At 32.2% G+C, this 21,860-nt stretch overlaps 1 protein-coding gene across 2 annotated transcripts; it reads left to right on the top strand.

Annotated features, from left to right (window-relative positions):
* The first annotated feature begins 80 nt into the window (after positions 1–80).
* On the top strand, positions 81–13,588 carry LOC143079620 (BBSome complex assembly protein BBS10-like). Of its 2 annotated transcripts, none has more exons than XM_076255059.1 (2): positions 81–132; positions 10,448–13,588. In XM_076255059.1, exon 2 carries the CDS (start codon positions 10,532–10,534, stop codon positions 12,215–12,217), a length of 1,686 nt encoding a protein of 561 aa, XP_076111174.1. In that variant the 5' UTR covers positions 81–132; positions 10,448–10,531; the 3' UTR covers positions 12,218–13,588. The 2 variants fall into 2 exon arrangements, with proteins under 2 accessions (XP_076111174.1, XP_076111175.1); XM_076255060.1 differs by having other exon boundaries at positions 98–160.
* Positions 13,589–21,860: the final 8,272 nt, after the last annotated feature.

Genomic DNA, 21,860 nt, shown 5'->3' with positions numbered 1-21,860 from the left:
AAAAGTCTTAGTCTTCTAAATGATTTAATTCATGTCCTCTTTCTCTTATTGATAGAGATTTACTAACACATGGCTCTCATGTAAACAAAGTCCTGGCAGTAAGAATTTTAAAGTCTTATAAGATTGTCAAAGGTGTCTTACTTTTGTAACAAAGTGTTTAGTAGGTACAAACAGAGTCGAATCGATGACAGCTCGCCCCACTGACACATCCGGTGCGAGACAAATCGTACAGGAAACAACTCGGACCGTCTTACTCTTAATAAAAAAAAAGACAACTCGGACTATCTAAAAAAAAGACAACTCGGACTATCTAAAAAAAAGACAACTCGAACTATCTAAAAAAAAGACAACTCGGACCGTCTAAGGTGTCTTAGATCAGAAACTTCTTATCAGAAACACTCTTTATCATAGAATAATTTATATCTTCAAAACTCTAATTTATACCAAGGATTTGTATAGTAAGAAGGATTGGAATCTTACTATACAAATCCTTGTTTATACTTAGTCTGGGGGTGCAAGACAACTCGGACCGTTTCCATAAAAGACTACTCGGACTGTCTATGAAGACAACTCGGACTCAAATTACACCTAATCGCTATTTATTCCATTCCGGATAAGTTCTAAAATTACACAACTTTTTCATCCAGTTGAAGCTATCTGGGACCCTGTTTAAACAATTCACCATGCATGATACTTTTTAATGAGACCTGTTTAAACTACCGTAAATACTTCAAACAAAATATTTTTTTACTTCAATTTTAATTTCGAAAAAAGTGGATCATACTATATCAAAGTTTCTTGATGATCACTTTCTAAAGTTTTTTCTCCCTCAGCTCACTAATGATGACCTCCATTTTTCGGCCGGTGACCCTAACAGGAAGTTGTATAAATGACTGTTTTTCCCGGATTGGACTAAAGTCTAAATAGCGATAAGGTGTATAAGAAAACATGGACCATAAATTAGACAACTTGGACCGTCAATAATAAAAATTCAGACTAAGTATAAAATAAGGCTTTTGATGAAATAAATGATTTAAAGTTTTGAAGCCGATTTACATAGAATGAAATTCAAAACAGTGTGGCTGTGGCCATTGATTGACACATTAAATTCATCCATTGACTGGGACAATTTAGGTGAACGTTTGTATGTAACGACCACTGCTCACTATGTACTTTTTAAAGACACTAATAATGACTTAAACAGTGTTCTCCCCAGGCCTTTAAAGGACCACGGGCCCGCGATGTATAATTTTCTACCGTGGTGGTATCGTTCTTGCCGCGATGTATAATTTTTCACCGTGGTGCTAAAATTTTCGGTAAAAAAAATCATAACGGTAAACCTTCCCGTGTGGTATAAAATTTCAGATGAAAATTGACCAGTTCAAACCAGTTCAATCCAGTTCTGACAACGAAGATTGCTTACACCACGTGATCGATTTACCTTTTGAGGTTAACCTTGATGATTGGATTTAATGGATGTACATGATTCTTGTATTTTAATTGATTAAGAGATCATAACTTAATCATCACAGACTTATGAGACTTTTGAGGGACAAGCAGACATTTGTTAATAAACTCTATTACTCCAGACTTTGGTCATTAATGATTTGCGTATTTTTAAAACGTGAGTTACTTCCCCTGATTTAGCTTATTACAAAAATGTGCTCCTAAAATATTATCCATCATTTAAAATAGAAATAAAGTACAAATTGAATGCAAAATTATGTAAGGATGTTACCTCAAGGATAAAAACTTTCTTTGAATATACCAACAAAAATATATTGCAAATTATTTTTGACAATCATACTTTTATTAAAGCACAGACATATTATATTAAATATGTAGTATATCCATTTATACTTCTATTGACCGTGTAAGGGCTGTATAGCCAGTCAAGGTCGTTAAAAACTTCCATTTCATTTGATGTATACTGATTTATAGTTGAGTAGTATTAAAGAAGAGTAATGAATAACTTTTACAAAATTAATTTACAATGATTGGAATTTAGCTAGACATGACATCCTTTCACGAGTGTCCACATAGATAATACAAGTATACTTTTCATGTCTATCATGAAATAACACAATAATGATTTTAACAACAATTTTATTGGTCTAAAAGAATCATGTCTAAAGCTATGGAAAATAGTATTTAATTTACTAAAGGTTCTACATTAAAATTTAATCTTGTTTAAAGTTAATTGTTATGGTGTAATCTAACAAAAATGAGGAATGTGTAGTGTAACTATACAAGTATCAGGACAAAATTGGCTTGATCAAAGTATAAAAAGTGACTAGTTTAAAGACTATTAGTGCTTTCTGTTATTTATTCTTAAAAGATATTAAAGTATACAAACTGTTTGATTTACTTTATTTTTACCAGTATTTTTTTTTTTACCCAAAGTCTACATAACACAGTAAACAAAACAAAAGACAAAAAGGTAATGGCACAAAAACTAACAAGAAGAAAAAATAAGCGATGCAACGCGACATGACATATTGTACAAATCATTTCGACACGCGTTACCCTGGTGCTATCCCAAAATCCTGGGGAGAACACTGTTAAACTATGGGGTCACCAAAGGTTCTCAACATCTTAAGAAAGTAATTCGAAAAATTAATCAGAAATAACACGATGTTTTGATTTATATCAATTATATAAATCAAAACATAAAGGTTATTCCTGATTAATTTTTCGAATTATTTTATAATTAAAGGCGTTAAGAAACCTTTGGTGACCCCACAGTTTAAATGTCTATCGTAGGTACGTCGTGAACAGTGGTCGTTACAGACAAACGTTCACGTAAATTGTCCCAGTCAAAGGATGAATTTAATCTGTCAATCAATGACCACAGCCACACTGTTTTGAATTTCATTCTATAAATAACGTAACTTGGACTGTTTATGAAGAGATGTAAAGCAAAATTATATCCGGTTGAAATTTGATCTGGAGGAAAAAATGTCACAGTAGTTGTTGTTATTTTTTTATCCAGAGGAAAATATTGCCCTGGGATATTTTATCCTTTGCCCTGAAATTATATCTGGGTAGTTAACTTATTGAATAGATATATTAGAAAAAGCTTATCCTTTAAAAATACTATGAAATAATAATAGTGTATTTGAAATAAAGCGAAATTGTTAAAAAAATTTTTTATTATAATGGGAAATAATTTCACAAATTATCCTTGAAATAATATAATTTCCTGAAATATTCAAGTCAATATCATCCTTTTAAAAAAAAAATTATCATGAACATGTACATGTACATAGGGAAGAAAACCAGAAGTAATTTCAAAGATCGTAATTGTTAAAATAATATCATGATTAAATAAGGTTAGTGAAATACATGTAAAAGTGAGTTGTTTTCAGATCTCAGTACAAATATAAATTTAAAAGTAAGGTAGAAATATATATAGAACTTTGCATTACTACTGTTAACAGTAATAGAAGAATTTGATTATGATGATATTTTTAACTGTATAAATAGTTTTGTCTGGGAACAGAGATGTACATGTAGTTGTTGATTATATGGAAATCAGATAAATTATAGCAGAACAATATATTGGAACAAAAGCATGTTTAACAGCTGGATAGTTTTTACCTGTGAAATGTTATCTGTCTTATTAAATCAAGTTGTAAGTCATCTTTTTATATAAATGAATATATATAAAATATAAGATTCAATGAAAAATTTCACTATAAAATAGATTCAGAAATATATTATATTAATTAATATCTTTAAAATATAAATTGCTCATAATTACCTCCCTTTAATAAATTATGCAAATTTGGTCTACCTTTGTGAAACATTTTATAATTATTGTCAGGTATATATTGATTGTGAGTAATTTACATAGTAGTTAATGGGACTCTATTTCACACGGTTCTGTGAAATATAGTACAGCAAATATATATCGGTACATACTATCCGCATAACACAGATTTTCACTCCTCTGGAAAAAATCAACCTGTGAAATACCATGCCTGGAAAAAAATTACCAGGACAAATTATCCTCAGGATAAAATATCACAGAGGAAGAAATAAACCGTTACAGAGTCGTCTATATAGACAATTGAATGTTGTTCCAAATAGACGATTCAAGTTTTTTTGTTGTTTTTGCAAAATCAGTAACATGCCGAAATGATGTTGCAATCTAAAATATATCATATAATAATTCATTTATAATTAAAATCCTCTTTTAAGGGGGTTCGCAGGTCTAAATCATTTATATAGGATTTCTCTATATTTTTCTATAAATGAACTTTATCTTATAGTTAATAGAAAAATAAAATAAAAAAGTGGGGTCACCGTTCATTTGCGCTCACAATCTGCCTTCGAAAGAAGCATACATTTTTGTAAAGGTGTTTTTTTTCTGTTGAAGTAATAGGAGAAATAAAGGTAATATCGAAATAAAAAAAAGAAATTTATTACAGAAATTGCTAAACTTTTACAATAATTTAGTTTAAGTACAGCTTATATGGAAATTATATTAAAAAAGATAGGTCACCGATGATTTGAAAAAGATATTTCAGTTTAAGAGCCAAAAAATGGCATTTTTCCACCAAAAGGAGATAATTTGGAACTTTTTCAATGATGTATACGTTTTGAAAGTCATCTGGGGCCAACACGAATTAATTGTTTTGAATGATTTTTGTACCATATGATATAGTAACAACTACAAAAGGAAATAAATAAAATTTGTAATGAAAAACAAATGTTTGATTTTTTTCTGAAATTTTTATACCCTCGAGCCTCCTTAACACTCTGTTTGTTGTCCTTAGGGATGATCCGAGTTGTCTTATTGAGTTTTTTATCATGGTTATGCAGAAAATTATATTTTTCGGACGTTGTCCCTGTATGCATGTGTACACTTCTATAATCCGACACTGATTAGATTTTTGTTTAATTTCAAAATACCCACCAATATACATTATATTTCCAATAGAAATTTATTGTATTCTCCAACTTGACTACCATCATTGACATTAAATTCAGAAATATTTGATGTAAAAGTTTCACACCAAATTTTATATTTGACATCTCAAAAACAAACTCATTACAGCGGCACTTCTGTTTATGGAACTTTGGAAGTTTGGAACAGAAGTGACCCCACCCCCTTTTTCCCGGAATTTAAGCCTCCCAATGGGGTTTTTGATAACTTTTGTTAACCCATTGCTGTGAGGGGATATGGAAATACCGGCTGTCCATCCGTCCGGTCTTGTTAAAGCTGTCATGTGTACAATTCTTGCCAGATTTTTGTGAAACTTATATCATCTGACATGCAGCAATGTCTTTCACACATGAGAGTATAAATCCTGATCAAATATTTTTAACCATTTATGCCCCTTGGAAATATAATTATAATGCAAATCCCATTGTATTTGTTCTGAAGCTTTTATTTCTCTTGAGATATAAAGAAAAAAGAGAAAAAAGAAAAAAGTGCTTTGTTTAGTTTTTGCCCTTGTATCTTGGATATATAAAATGTGTCCAATGTGGGGGACATTGGAACTCTGATCTTTTATTGAAAGCGACATTAATATTTGTACCGAGATGGAAAACTTTAAAGAGTATTTAAAACCCCAGGAATGATAACACTTCATTACAAATAAAGTTTTTATCACGTCGTCTTTCGTGTCACAGGAAAGGATATCAGGATATGATGTTTCAGATATTTTTTAGACTAGTAACATTGCTATGTCATAGCTCGGAGCCTCCAACAGAGGGTTGACTTAATTTCAGACCAAACTTGTCTGCAGGTCTACGTTTCATCATCATCATCTGCACTTGCCGTAGCCGACGACGTGCTTACGAAGTAGAATTCTTACGAAAAAGTCGAGAACACTGTTTTGCGATTTATCTACTATAAGTCCCAGTATTTGTCCATCTTGTTTACACAAAGGAAAAAACGCACATACTGCTTCGAAAATGGTTAGATGCTATTCTGATATTCTTACCCTTGTTACATTCGGATACCACCATGTCAATGCATGTGTACATGTACATGTATATGTTGCCAACTCTTGCAATATATTTATTTTAACAAAAAAATTTTTTTTGTCAAAATGATGTGGATGCTTGAGCATCTGAGCATACATGAAATCTACGCCACTGAACGGTACCAGTCATCTTGCAATTTGCAATATATATGACAAAAATTTTGATAAACAATAAACACAAAAGGTGCCATAGGCATAGATACATGTATGTGGAGCAGGATCTGCTTACCCTTCTTGAGCATGTGAGATCACCCCCAATTTTAGGTGTGGTTTGTGTTGATCAGTCTTCAGTTTTCTCTGATGTATTTTGTGTACCATTGTTTTTCTGTCGATCTTTTTTCTTTTTTAGCCATGGCGTTTTCAGTTTATGAGTTTGAATGTCAATCTGGTATCTTTCGCCTCTCTTTTAATAACAAGTACATGTATGTTCAACAAGGCCAGATCTACTAACAGGTCAAATTTGGCCAAGATAGTTAGTAGACTGTCACTTTTTATAGGAGTGATTGCCCTTACAATGTAAATGCATTTTTTTACCCTCTTTTTTGTTTTGAGAAAAAAACTAAAGAAAATAGAGAGAAACTAAATGCATATTTGGTCCCAAATGATCAGTAATAAAACTTGACAAGATCAACAAAACAGAGTTTATTTGTCACAAATTCTATTCTAATCTTAAAAATTAGAGAGTGTCCCTTGTCAAGACTCAAACATGCACATGGACCAAGTTGAGAGCCTATAGTTTAAAAGCTGCTTGCTTGGCAAGTTTAAACATTTGTAAAAAGATCATGTCCATATGAAATCTTAAGCACTGTCTAACTCTTGTGTTGTGTCAAAAAACCAAATAAATGAGTCCTCAGCTATACATAACTACTTGCTTTGCATGTCAATGCATGTGTAAATGCAAAGAGAAAAGGTTTCAGTATTATTAGCAAGCAAGCAGCTGGTACAGTGGTACGATGTAAATATGACAAATACTAGTTGAATGAAATTTAGAGTGGAATTTGTTTTCTGGAATATAGCAACTTGAGACACCTGTTGAAATGGGAACACACATGTTTAATTTCATACTATTTATGAAATGTACTGTTAAATTTCCAATTATCAATCCAGATTTTTGTTATTGATAGTTTTGCTTTCACACACATATATTATATTACAGTTCTTGTAAAACACTTTGATTAATTACCTTATTTAATAAACCTGTTTTATAACAGCTCTTTTGACATAATTCACAAGTTTTTGATAAACAATGACAAATGACCATGAAATGTGATATAATTTATTGTATAGAATGTGCAACTGATCCATATTTTGACTATTGATTCAAAATCAAGGTTGTATATGTTTACTTGAATATTGAACAGATATATTTCATGTAAAAGAACTATTTGTAAGGTTTTATAGCTATTTTCAGAATATTGCTAACAAGCAATTATTTCACTGATAATCACACCTTATTTAAGAATGCCAGATTTTGATTGGTTGGTAGCCAGTGCATTTTTCGCATATTATAACTTTTTTCTCATTAAACGAATGCATGTTTTTCATGACTGCTGGTGATATTGCAAATACAACTCTATAACAGTACTAGTACAGTACTGGTAATCTTTCCAAACAAACCAGTTAAAAAAAACTTGCAACTTGGAAACCATTTTTGTGTTGATATTTTATATAGTCAGGGTCTCATTGGGGTCTAAGCGTGACACGGGATTGCCGATCTTTTGTAAGCCTGAAACATGAAAGTCAAATTATTGTGCTGTGAAAACGGGAAATGAAGTCCAGCGGGACACAGGAAATTACCAAAAAAATGAGAATTGCTTATGTACATAGTGTAAGCAGGATACAGGAATCTTACGAAACACCAGGTGGGATCCGGGATCAGAACCCCCCAATGAGACCCCTATATAGCTTTTCAAACCAAACACAAAGTTCAAATATCTTTGGGTCAAGCCTTTTTGCAATACATACAATTTACTTATCATGCTTATGATATATTTTATCTTAAATTTAGAATGGAAATGGGGATTGTGTCAAAGAGACAACAACCCAACCATAGAGCAGGAAACCTATTTACATACAGTTTTGTTACTCTTGAAATGCTATACTTTCTAAATCAAGAATCTTTAACCACCTCAATTCCCATTTTGAAAGTCATGTTCTCATTAAAAGTTTCCACAATCTCTGTACAGATTTGTCTCTACAAAATTCTATAGTGACAAAAGGTCCAGTTTGTGTTTATGCTGATTTAACCCAATTACATTGTGTAGGCTATTGTGGATCATGTGTTTTTCATAGTTGTTGTTTGTCTTTTTTTGTATATATCTTATATTTTTTTTATGCATTAACACTATCAGATGAGATCGCATGTATTTAAATATCGATAATCAGGAAGTTTTTTCACATGCAGGCGAAAAAAATTATGTTCTTATTTAAAACGACTAAACACTTTTTAACAAAATTAAAAAAAACAACATCATATTTACTAATATCAAAATACAGCTTTTTATCCGACCGCAATTTTTTTTCCATCGTATAATGCTATCATGTCAGTGTCATTGCCGTCCTTAGACGCATTTAGTTTCCGGACAATAACTTTAGTTTTAGTGAATGGATCTCTATATTTTTCAGAAGCTTCAAATCACAATCAATCAACAAAATGACATTAACACCCCTTGAAGAACAAACTTTTCTTTCCCCACATGGCTTATGAATGATCAATTTACTGTCGTTTGCTAGAATTCGACGATTTCTGCACTTTAATTCAGGAGCGAAAGTGTTAAAGGAAGGTTGGGAGTGAATTTGGGGGCTATGGTCTCAATAGTTTAGGCATTAGGGGCCAAAAAGGGGGCCCAAAATAAGCATTTTTGTAGTTTTCAAACAATAACTTGTGTTTAAGTGTATGAATCTCTCTGTTATTGTACCACAAGTTTTCATACCATGAAGGGATGGTTAGTATTGACTTTGGGGGGTTATGGCTCAAAATGTTTTGGAATTAGGGTTAAAAAAAGGGGAAACTAGGTTTTTCTGGTCAATGGACAAATAAGATGATTTAAAAGCAGTGTAAGGGAGGTAATTCAGAAACATTTCACATATAATGTTAGGTTTGTTCGGATTTACCTCCCTCACACTACTTGTAAATAATGTATAATAAAATGTCAGGTTTTGGACTAATTGCAAAAAAAAGGGGGGGTTGAAAAGTTTGAAGAAGAAATCTTTAATTGCACAATATTGCGCAATAGATTTGTAAGATCTTGACATTTGTTTTGTGTCAGAAACCAATATTATGTCAAAAATATGATCACAATCCAAATTCAGAGCTGTATCAATCTTGAATGTTGTGTCCATACTTGCCCCAACTGTTCAGGGTTGACCTCTGTGGTCGTATAAAGCTATGCCCTGCGGAGCACCTGGTTTTATCTTGACTTTGTAACAGTAATATTTTTTTGCATTTCTGTGGTACATTTACTTTACCCCTCCCCCTTTTTTTGTAAATAAATATCATCCATTTGATGTAATAGTCTAGATCTAGTCTATTCAGAATAATCCTGTTTCTTACAATACTTAATTTATCATAAAATATGTGAGTTTTTTTTTTCAATTTATGAATTATTAAAAAGTTCAACTAGACAATTAGTCCTGTCCATATACAAATGTATAGTCCATACCATGTTTTCTGTATAAATTATCCTCTGAAAGTATTTTAATATCTAGGTTAGTTTTTTAAACATATTTAATTATAGTGGATTTGGAAACAAGTTTTGCAACTTATATTAATCCCTTTCCACTTTGCGGGTGCGAGTGCTGCCTTGTAGCGGCATTAGCCTGCTCTTTTTTCGAAATCTACAAGGGTGTCTTTAACGTGCAAGAGATATGGCTCTCTCTTAACACGGGTCAGCCATTTATCGTCCCCTTCTGACGGACTATCATCGTTTCCTCAAGACCATACTCGCAAATGGTGTCAAGGGAGTGCCGAAAATTCAGTCCCTGAAATTTTCATCCCAGACGGGAATCGAACCAGAAACCTTTGTGTTAGTAGTCCGATGCACTAACCACTACACCACGGCAGCTAAGGATAAGATATTAAAAGTTCACTTTTTGTCCCCTTGAATTTATTTTTTTTAAGTATTGAAAATATAGAAACTAATGTGTGTGAGTCACTGATTACTGGTAAAAAATCTAATTATGAATTGAAAAATTTTTGTGATGGATAATCACTGCTGAAATTATAAAAGCTAGTTTAAAAAAAACATTACCGTTATTTTTGAATTTACAGTATACTATAATTATATATGTACATGTATATGCAGAGAAATATAATACATCTCTGATATATGTTAATCTATCAAATATCATCCTTCAGATATTAAAATAAAAACCAATACATAAATAAGATGATGTGGTATGATTAGTATGATAATATTTCAATATAATTTATTGTGTTTTTTTACTTTCAGGTTAAAAAGTCAGATGAGGCTAATATCACTAGAAAGTTTAGTAGAAGCAATGGCAAAAAGTACTAATTATTAGTAGTAGAAGCAATGGCAATAAATTACCACAAAGTAGAACTGAAAACAATTGTACAGATTTGTGATACGCTTGATAGAATAATTTCACACTCCCTTGGACCTCGTGGATCAAAAATCCTGTTGGCTACGGAAACAGGCCAGGTGATTATCTCTAGTGATGGTAAAACAGTGTTAAGAAAACTTCAATTTGGTCATCCTATTGCAAGACTAATCATTGATTCCATGACAAGAACGGTCAATTTCACAGGAGATGGCAGTAAAACTTTTATACTATATTTATCAAAATTCTTCCATGAACTTTTACAGCAAGAATTCAAGTCTACAAGTCACAATGATTGTGTATGTGCTATTCAAAAAATTAAATTTGAAATCAATTCGAAACTGGCTTCTTTCATAAAATCAAAAATACCTGGTTCAGAACGAGTTATTTCTGCTGGTACAGTTTGTGAAATTTTAAGAACGTCTTTATCTAACAGTTTCCAAGAAAGAATCATTGAGCATTTTGTTACCATGGTGAATGAAGCAGTCTGTTCAGATGGACAAGATGAAGTAATAATAAACAATATTAAATGTATGGTTGACAACTTTGATCATTTTTGTATTAAAGTTCCTAGTCTACCATACAGTGAATCGAGAACTCTGTCACCATTTCTCATTGAAAGAAGATTTGCTATGTATTGTCAAAATAACTCATTTCAATATGTGAGATTCGTAATATGTTTGTTCCCAATAACAGGACATCCAAAAAATGTAGAAACAAGGGAGATAATAAGCCTGAAGAATGAATCATCTTTAACCAGATTCGTGGACCATCATTATTATCTTTTAAAGAAATTCGTAGAAATGTGTAAAAGAGAAAATATACAACTTATTCTATGCTCGGAAAAAGTATCGGACCAAGCTATACAGCTTTTTGAATTACACAGAATCAGTGTTGTTCCATATGTACCAGAGGAAGATTGTGATTGGTTGTTATCAAGTTTAAAAATAAGTCCATGTACTAGCATTTTTGAAACATTGGAGAGTAATATGGTTCACAGTGCAAAATCTTGTAAACCTTTAATTTTTAATGGGAGACAGTGTGTTCATTTGGAATTAGATTGTCAACTTCCATTGCCAAAGATGTTGATTATTTGTGCTCCTACTGAAGGTTTATGTAGTCAGGCGTTGCTTAATTTGCAGAAATCTTTGAAAACAATATCATCGTTTCTTAATTCTAATACTCCAAATAATGTAAAAGATGACGATGGCAACGAAAAGTTTGGAACTGAAATATCTGTAATCGGCGGAGGAGGAACATTTGAGTTTCTAGTGTCTGAATTTCTTACCGAGTATTTACAAAGAGAAAGCTCATGTAACACTAAGCTCCTTTGTAAAATTTTAAGTACTGCTGTACTACAATTACCCAGAATTCTATTTCACAATAATTTGCCCACCAAACAATTGGATCTCAAACTGTTCCTTGTTTTGTTGGAAAAGATTAGTAAAGCAAGGCATGCTGGGACATATTTAGGAATAGATAGGAATGGTCAAGTATCAAATCTGTTTGATAGTGGTGTTTTAGAGTTGGTTGAACCCAAAATTCACATTTTACTCTCAGTGTTGGAACTTATACAGCAGGTGTTACGAATCGATTATTTTGTAGGAGTGAAAAATATAAATCAAAATAATGAAGATTTTAATGAACATGATGAATAAAATTCAAATTATGATTTAAATTGATTTTCCATTTAAGGTATGACTGTAATATTTTTTTCTGTCTATGAAGAAATAACATAAAAAAATCTGGTGCACACTGAAAACATGCGTAGCGGGTTATTTAACAGTGTGCACCACATTTTTATGTTATTTCGAATAGACAGAAAAAATATTACAGTCATTTCTTATAATTTAATTCTAAATTCCATTTTAAACCATAGAAAACCATGAAAAAACGTTGATGACATCACGGTCACATGACTAAATTATGTCTATGGGCTCATAACAAAATAACATCAGCCAATCAGAAGAAGCGTTACATCCAAAATTAAATTATTATTGGTTAAAGATTACCTAATTATTTTATTCTTAGGAGTCTACACTACAGGGAGAGAACTCTGTAAAATCAGCTAAAAGTTTTAATCAAGTTGTTTTATTAAGGAAATATTAAACTACTTAGGGAAGTATTTAAGCATCTCAATGATCAAAATTATTGTTTGTCAAACTGCTATATATCCAATGAAAATTTTCAGAGAAAGTGATAGGTTCAAAGCTTTTACAATTTTTATGTTTTTGTCAAATGGTCAAAGTAAATATTGTGTCAAAATTTTGTCAAAATTAAATGAGCCAAATTAAGTCAAGGTGTTTGGTACCACCTTAAAAGGTTATTTGTTGTTTTTGGTTTGTTTTATTCTAGAGGATGAATACAATTACACAGGAAGAAACTCAGACCAACCAAAAGATATATATGTCAGTCATTGTTACAGGGGTCATTGGCATTTTATTGGTATCATACATTTTTTTAGACTTCCTAAAACATAACATCAGTCTGGAAAGATGAAGTTATAAATAAAAGATTATATATCAAAAAAACTAATTGGTTATTTGTTTTGTAAGGAAGTAACTACGTTACTCCTTCCTTCTCTTGATTAATTGGGGTTTCTTTTATACTTATTATCAACATTTTCTGTAATTTATTACCTATACAGATAATAAAATGTAAAACAAACTTGGTCTAATTAAATTTTTGGAAAAGTACTAAAACAGAAGTAAATTTCCTGCTGAGGAACTGAAAAGGTATATAAACTATCAATTATATAAGTTTCGGAAAATACTGGAATTATTTTTTTAAAGAAAAATCATTAAAAAAAATGCCCACACACATCAAGATACGTAGAATTATATTAGATGCCTTGATTATGATCTATTTTGCACTTTAAAAAGGCTGATTAGGTGGGAGTATTTAAATATAAAACAATATGTCAGCTCCTCCCTAACTCCTCCCAGTTGTCTGCAATATGTCAAGCTGTTGAGGAAATGAAGATTCACAAATATTGAAGTCATGATTAATAAAAGACCTTTCTAAAGTTATCTGTTAAATTTATATGCATATTTTTTCTATGTAGTAATGTTGTACTATTGGGCATGATTACTGGCAAATGTAATCGATTAATAATCGATTACATGAAGGTATTTTGTGCAATCGATTGCTCAGATTTTTGTATGTAATCGATTGCAATTGATTACTTTATCAAAAGTAATTACATTACTTTTCGATTACTGTCAATTACATGCTTCAAAATTTAAAAAAATAATAAAGTAAGTTAAACACAATTATGTTGATCAACATTGTTTCCAAATTATAAGTTGATAGTTGCTATCTAGATGGAATCTCTTACTGAGGATCAGAAATATTTAAAAAGCTTGAAATTTTTACCTACTTTCAACATGAATGACAGATGACATCGCATTCCATTAATCACTTATATATATATGTCTAAGGTTTTTTCAATAATTTTGCTTTCGTACTGACTTAAGTTAGCTGTTTTGTTTTTATTCATTAAAAGCAAGACTGGTATATTTTAGCATAGTTATTTACAATGTTTGAAGTTTTCTCTGAAGAAAATATAAAAAAAGTTAAATTATTAATTAGTTCCATAAATCCAAAATTTTAAAAACTCGATATAATGTAAATTATGGTAGGGGATCTGGTTGATCATAATATTAATGCAGCTTGAGACAATAGATAGAAATATAAATTATATAATTTATAAGATATCTTCTAAAGTTTATAAGATATCTCATAAACTATATAAGATATCTTATAAACTATATGAGATATCTTATAAACTATATAAGATATCTTTTAAATTATATAAGATATCTTATATAAAAATTGTTTATAAGATATCTTATAAACTTTAGAAGATATCTTATGAAGTATATCAAATATCTTATAAATTTTAGGAGATATCTTATATAACATTAAAGATATCTAATATAATATATAAGATATCTCATAAAAATGAAATTATATAAGATATCTTATATATTATAGGAGATATCTTATATAGTTTATAAGATATCTCATAAAGTTTATAAGATATCTTATATAGTTTATATGATTTCTCCTAAAGTTTATAAGGTATCTCCTAAATATGCTTTATGAGATATCTTATAAACTTTAGAAGATATCTTATAAAGTATATAAGATATCATATAAACTTTATGAGATATCTTTTATAACAATAAAGATATCTTATATAACATTAAAGATATCTCATATAACATTAAAGATATCTTATATATTATAGGAGATATCTTGAAATTTGAATAAATAGTAAAACGGCTGCCATAGTTTCTCGTTTTTGTGGAGCTTTGACTTTTGTCGCAGAAAACTCCACATAGGGACAGTGACTGGCTGCGACAGCAATGGTAATGTTAACTAACTTCTAAAAAGCGTCATATTTTAGAAGGTGGAAGACCTGGATGCTTCATACTTTGTTTATAGATGCCTTATGTTATAAAGTTTCTGTTTGAAACGTGTCAACTGTCCTTGACCTCATTTTCATGGTTCAGTGACTACTTGAAAAAGGTTAAGCTTTTTTCTACTATTAATTTATCTCTTATTATGAGTAATAGGATAATGTATTTGGTATGTGCGTACCTTGCAAGGTCCTCATGCTAGTCAGATAGTTTTCACTTGACCTCCACCTCATTTCATGGATCAGTGAACAATGTCAAGTTTTGGTGGTCATGTCCATATCTCAGATACCATAATCAATAGGTCTAGTATATTTGGTGTATGGAAGGATTGTAAGGTGTACATTATCAGCTGGCAGGTGTTTATATAGTCCTATAATATAAGACTCTGAAGGTTCATATCATTTACATTCAACGTTTTTTATCGGATATTTTTTTTTTTACCTTCAGAGTCTTATATTATAGGACTAGTGTTTATATATCTGAACTGACCTCATTTTCATAGTTCAGGGTTGTAGTTAAGTTTTTGTGTTTTGGTCTGTTTTTCTTATACTTTATGTAATATGTATGCTATATTTAGTGTATAGAAGGATTGTTATATGTACATGTCCAACTGGTAGGTATCATATGACCTTGGCCTCATTTTCATGGTTTCCAGTAGTCAAGTTTTTGTGTTTTGGTCTGTTTTTCTAACTTTATGCAATAGGTATGCTATATTTGGTGTATGGAAGGCTTATAAGGTGTAACTGTCTGTCTGGCAAGACACATCCACCATTTCCTTTCTTAATTTTATCTGATCTTGACCTCATTTTCGTGGTTCATTGGTCATGTTAAGTTTTAATGCTTAATATATTAAAAAGAAAATGTGGTATGATTGCCAATGAGACAACTATCCACAGAAGACCAAAATGACACAGACATTAACAACTATAGGTCACCGTACGGCCTTAAGTATGTTTCTAAGCTATTATAAGCAAAACGTAAACTATAGTTAATGCATAGATTGATTGTACGGTGTAAATGTCTGTCTGGCATGATTCAACGGATCTTGACCTCATTTTCATAGTTCATTAGTCAATGTTTGGTATTCTTGATTAAATCTGTTTCTTAAAAACTATAAGCAAAAGGTCAACCTTATTTAGTGTATTAAATGCGTATCCATGTATTTAGCGTTTCGTTAATCTGACCTTGACCTCATTTTCTAGAATCATGTTAAGTTTATGTGATGGGTGTATTAAAGCTTTATATTTAGGTCTATCATGGAAGTAACATCTTCTTATTCTCTACACACTATAATGTAACTAGCACATTTTTTGCGTACTTTTACTTCCTTGTCTGAAATTTTGGAAAATTGATTTCTGTTTGATATTTAGGGAGCTACCATTTGATTTTTTTTTTTTTGGGGGGGGGGGGGGGGGGCTAGGATGAAAAAAATTGTCCGGCTTTTTTTTTTTTAGTTGTAATCTCTGTCCTGCCTTTTTATTTTTTACTCTATTCGGTCCTGCCTTTTTTTTTACTAGTTTATCCTGACTTTTTTTACACAAATTGTCATCCTGCCTTTTTTTTTTTAACAAGTTTCTCATCCTGCCTTTTTTTTTTACTCAAAACTCCTGTCCTGCCTATTTTTTTCAAATTTCTTCCTAGCCCCCCCCCCCCCCCCCCCCCCCCCCCCCCATAAAAATCAAATGGTAGCTCCCTTACTACTGTCGATGTTTTTTTAAACGAAACACAGAAAAGCATATTATGATGATGCCTATATGTAGTTGGCAGTATTGTTTTGAACAACAATAGAAGTCTGTTTTCAGGGGCGGATCTCATAGGCGGATTTAGGGGGGGGGGGCAGGGGCCCCCCTTTTTGGGAAAAAAATTGGTTGCTTATATAGGGAATCACTGAAGCGTGACTGGAGCGGGCCCCCTCTTAGGTCAGTCAGTGGGCCCCACTTATGAAAATTTCTGCATCCGCCACTGGATCTAGCAATTTGAAAAAGGGGTTACACATCCAGGACAAGTGGGGGAACTTCCAACTATATGCTCCATTCAAATGCATTGATCGTCCAAAAAAGGGGGGTTCCAACCCCCGGACCCCCCCCCCCTCCCTGGATCCGCCACTGGTTTCCATATATATAACAATATAAAATTTATGGCAGTTTGAGTGACGAATACGTCCTTGAACTATGGTAATAAATTCCCTTTAAGTTATGCATATAAATGGTGATTTCCCGAGAAATATAATTTTGAAGGCATTTTTAAGAATTATAATGTTCTGCATACTGCGCAATTCACCTCCAAATTTGCATTTTTTTTTATTCTTTTCTAAAAGATCCGGCGGCGGCTACGGCGGCGGCGGTGTTAGCTCACTTCTTTAAAGCTATTTATTTTAGAAGGTGGAAGACCTGGATGCTTCATATTTTGTATAAAGATGCCTCATGTTACGAAGTTTCCGTCAGTCACATGTCCATTGTCCTTGACCTCATTTTCATGGTTCAGTAACCACTTGAAAAAAAAGTTCAGATTTTTTGTAATGTTAAATTCTCTCTTACTGTAAGTAATAGGATAACTATATTTAGTATGTGCGTACCTTGCAAGGTCCTCATGCCAGTCGGACAGTTTTCACTTGACCTCGACCTCATTTCATGGATCAGTGAACAAGGTTAAGTTTTGGTGGTCAAGTCCATATCTCAGATACTATAAGCAATAGGTCTAGTATATTCGATGTATGGAAGGACTGTAAGGTGTACATGTCCAACTGCAGATGTCATCTGACCTTGACCTCATTTTCATGGTTCAGTGGTTATAGTTAAGTTTTTGTGTTTTGGTCTGTTTTTCTCATACTTTATGCAATAGGTTTACTATATTTGTTGTATGGAATGATTGTAAGGTGTACATGTCTAGCGGGCAGATGTCATCTGACCTTGACCTCATTTTCATGGTTCAGTGGCTATAGTTAAGTTTTTGTGTTTTGGTCTGTTTTTCTCATACTTTATGCAATAGGTTTACTTTATGTGTTGTATGGAATGATTGTAAGGTGTACATGTCTAGCGGGCAGATGTCATCTGACCTTGACCTCATTTTCATGGTTCAGTGGCTATAGTTAAGTTCTTGTGTTTTGGTCTATTTTTCTCCTACTTTATGCAATAGGTTTACTTTATGTGTTGTATGGAATGATTGTAAGGTGTACATGTCTAGCGGGCAGATGTCATCTGACCTTGACCTCATTTTCATGGTTTAGTGGTCAAAGTTAAAGTTTTTGAGTTTTGGACTTTTTATCTAATACTATATGTCATAGGTCAATTATATTTGGTGTATGGAAATATTTTATGATCTATATGTCAGTCGTGCAGGTTTTATTTGACCGTGACCTGGTTTTCACGATTCATTGCTCAGTGTTAAGTTTTTGTGTTTTGGTCTATTTTCTTAAACTATAAGCAATAGGTCAACTATATTTGTTGTATGGAAGCATTGTTAGCTGTACCTGTCTGCCTGGCATACGGTTCAACTGACCTTGACCTCATTTTCATGGTTCATGTTAAGTTTATGTGACAGTCGTAATAAAGCTTTATATTTAGGAGTATCAACATAATATCAATGATTAGTAAAGAAGGCGAGACATTTCAGTGTGTGCACTCTAAAAGGAAAATATCACATTCACAAGGAAAGTTAATTTTAAATTTTCCAAAATTTATGAAGTAAATTTTTCCCTTGTCCTTCATTGATCTTCATTTAAAGGAGAATTAGTACTTCAAAAAAATCAAAATTTTGTAAACAGTTAATTTATAAATATAACAATATCAATGATAATTCATGTCACCACAAAAAGTGCTGACTACTGAGCTTATGATACCCTCGGGGAAATAAATCTCCACCAGCAGTGGCAACGACCAAGTGGTTGTAAATAAACTCATCATAGATACCAGGAAAAAAATTTATATATACATCAGACGCGCGTTTCGTCTACAAAAGACTCATCAGTGACGCTCGAATCCAAAAAAGTTTGTAAACAGTTAATTTATAAATATAACAATATCAATGATAATTCATGTCAGAACAAAAAGTGAGCCAATACTGCGTGTTGATGCCTCTACTTTGACCTATAATGGTTTACTTTTACAAATTGTGATTTGGATTGCGAGTTGTCTCATCTGCACTCATATCATATATATTGTTGTGGTATGATTTTTGTTGGTGCTTGGTACTGAAAAGTCACCGGTAGAAGATCAAACAAGTTAAACTTGGGTTTAGTTATCTGTTACAATAATACGACACAGGAATGATATATTTTTATGTTTCGTTGGTCTTTTAACTGAAAAGTAACTCTACATGGAGAGAATTTGAATCAGTAAAAAGATTTGTATTTAGACATAAATATTGTTCTCAAATTACATTGTAAGAGAGCACTAATAATAAAAATGCGACACGTTATCAAAGTTTGTAAAAAATAACCAATTTTTGAATGATGCTACTATTTTTCCCCTCATTTTCTAAGATATCCCGATCTGTAAAAAAAAGTAAGTTCTAAGTATGTGTGATTTCATCACACGAGTTTATATTCATAAAGTTTTAAAGACAGTGTTATACATGACAATAATATAATTATCATACACACAAGAGTTAAACCGATCAGCATCGTCAAGGAAACGAATATGTTATGTTTATATGATATATATATATATTAGAAGTAACCAACTTGGTTTTGTCTCAAATTAGTTTTTACTTAGGCTCATTTGCAGATTAATCAAAATCTGTAAACTCATTATAATTACAGATTTAAAGACTAAAGCATTACGGCGGATAGAGAGGCTTCATTAGATTCAGTTAGTTCTAAGTGTAACCAGATTGTAATATATGTCTCTATTCTTAAGAGCTGGTTTTGTGATAGCTTCGGCTTACAAAATCTAAACCAGAATTTGGTGAAAGTTAAGACTCGAGTAAAAATCACTACATGTTTGACTTCACAAAGAAACACTTTCAGATCTCCAAGAAATTGGGTTTAGTATGATATATTTTCCCTCTTTTATGATTCTGACCTTGTTCTATGTGTAATTTCTATCAAATATAGTTGGCTGTTGGCAACATAATCATTATATTTGCGTTTGTGTTGTTTCTTTATACAGAAATATGCACATGTTTTAAAACGGTTTTCACTCCATACCTAGGAGAGATTTGGCAATAATACATGTAATCACATACTGTCCAACCTTATCTGCTCAATACGCTCTTTTCCTTTGATTAAACCCAAATCGTTAGAACCCAAATGTATGATCAAAATTTTTGGAGGTGGATAACATCTAAGATTCTCTTCATCCCTTGCTGGCCATACCAATGAAAATTATAACCTTTTGACTGTAATCTGAGGTTTTGACCCCCTGGTCTTCTCTTAACGCTTCTGACCGCCCAATATGTAATAGATGGATGATCCCATGACCGAAACTTGACGGGGTTCTATAATGACAAAAAATGTTAAAAGTACTGTTCTGTTTAAACCTTTACAAAGCATATTAAATTACAGCTTCGATGATCTTCGTATCTATAAATCTGACAAATCCGAATGTTAATTACTGAATCTGAAGCCCCCATTCTGCTATAATGCGATGAAAACGAGTCAATAAATACCCATTAAAATGTAAAAACAAGGGGTTGTCAGAAGCAGGGTATCTACTCAAAAAAAACTGAGTTTGTCGCTTGTATGAATTTATTGCTATGTGAACACAGTTGCTGATCCGGGTTTGGGTCAGGAAGTTGGACCCACTTTTTATTTTGACAACCGATGTATTCATTTCGTATGGCAACATTTTGTTGACCCCCCTTTTTCTTTGCAGGAATTGCATGTGTTGGAATTGCCCCTTTTCAAATAGATCCACCCCTAATACATATCATTGAAGGCCCGACATATAATAAAAAACTGGAAATTAAACAATTGGGAATTTTATTGCAGGTCAAAACGCCAAACAAGTAACAAGCAAAGAAGTTTGGATTCTTACTTTAAAGTTGCTCGACAAGCGGGAAATGAAGAAACGGGAGACATCGATGAAAATTCAGCAGCTATTAAACCATCCCAAAATGAATCAGTGATCGAAGCAGAACCTGCGCTAGCATGCAGTGAAAACACGCCTTCAACATCTTCTGAGATACTATTATCACCAATCAATTACAGTGATCCCGTCCAATTCAACAAGCGCTCTCTATCAGATGAAGATCGACTGAAACTACTGAAGACAAAATGGATACCATCGTCCAATTCTTATATATATCCTAAAAATAACCAAAATCGTCGCTACAACAAATCATGGGAAAATGACTATTCCTGGCTACGATATTCTCCTTCACAAGATGGTGCTTACTGTTCTCTATGTATTGCTTTTCAGGATCACCCTAGTGAAAATCCACGATACAGTGAATTTATTATCATACCTTACAATGACTGGAAAAACGCATTAGGAGAGAAGAGAGATTGTCTTGCGCTCCATTCCAATAGCGAGCGTCACCTGAAAGCTCTTAAAAAAGTGGTCTCCTACTATCGGTGTCGGATCAGAGAAGACCATCTATAGTCCAGTCTATTAGCAAAGCATACAGTGACAAGGTTGAAAAAAATAGAGCTAGTCTTTTATCTCTGATAGACGTAATAATCACCCTAGGTAAACGGAATATAGCATTACGGGGGAATTGGATCAAAGAAATTTCAGAGGAAGGTGGAAATTTCATGTTTTTTGTGAATTGAAAATCTACTTTTGACTTGGTCCTTAAGGAACATATTGAACAGAAATGTTCTTATGGGAAATACTTGTCACCATTGGCTCAGAATGAATTCATACATTGTTGCGAATTGGAAATTAGAAGTAAAATTGTAAGCAGTTGTAATCAATCTAATTTCTTCAGTGTGATG

The sequence above is a fragment of the Mytilus galloprovincialis genome, chromosome 6 (genome assembly GCF_965363235.1).
Source record: "Mytilus galloprovincialis chromosome 6, xbMytGall1.hap1.1, whole genome shotgun sequence".
Taxonomy (NCBI): Eukaryota; Metazoa; Mollusca; class Bivalvia; order Mytilida; family Mytilidae; genus Mytilus; species Mytilus galloprovincialis.
Note: the sequence above shows the minus strand (reverse complement) of the source record. Positions and strands in the feature narration are given on the sequence as shown.

Bases quoted from the DNA above. Each gene is read 5' to 3' on its own strand.
- LOC143079620 (XM_076255059.1), top strand. From the start codon at position 10,532: ATGGCAATAAATTACCACAAAGTAGAACTGAAAACAATTGTACAGATT.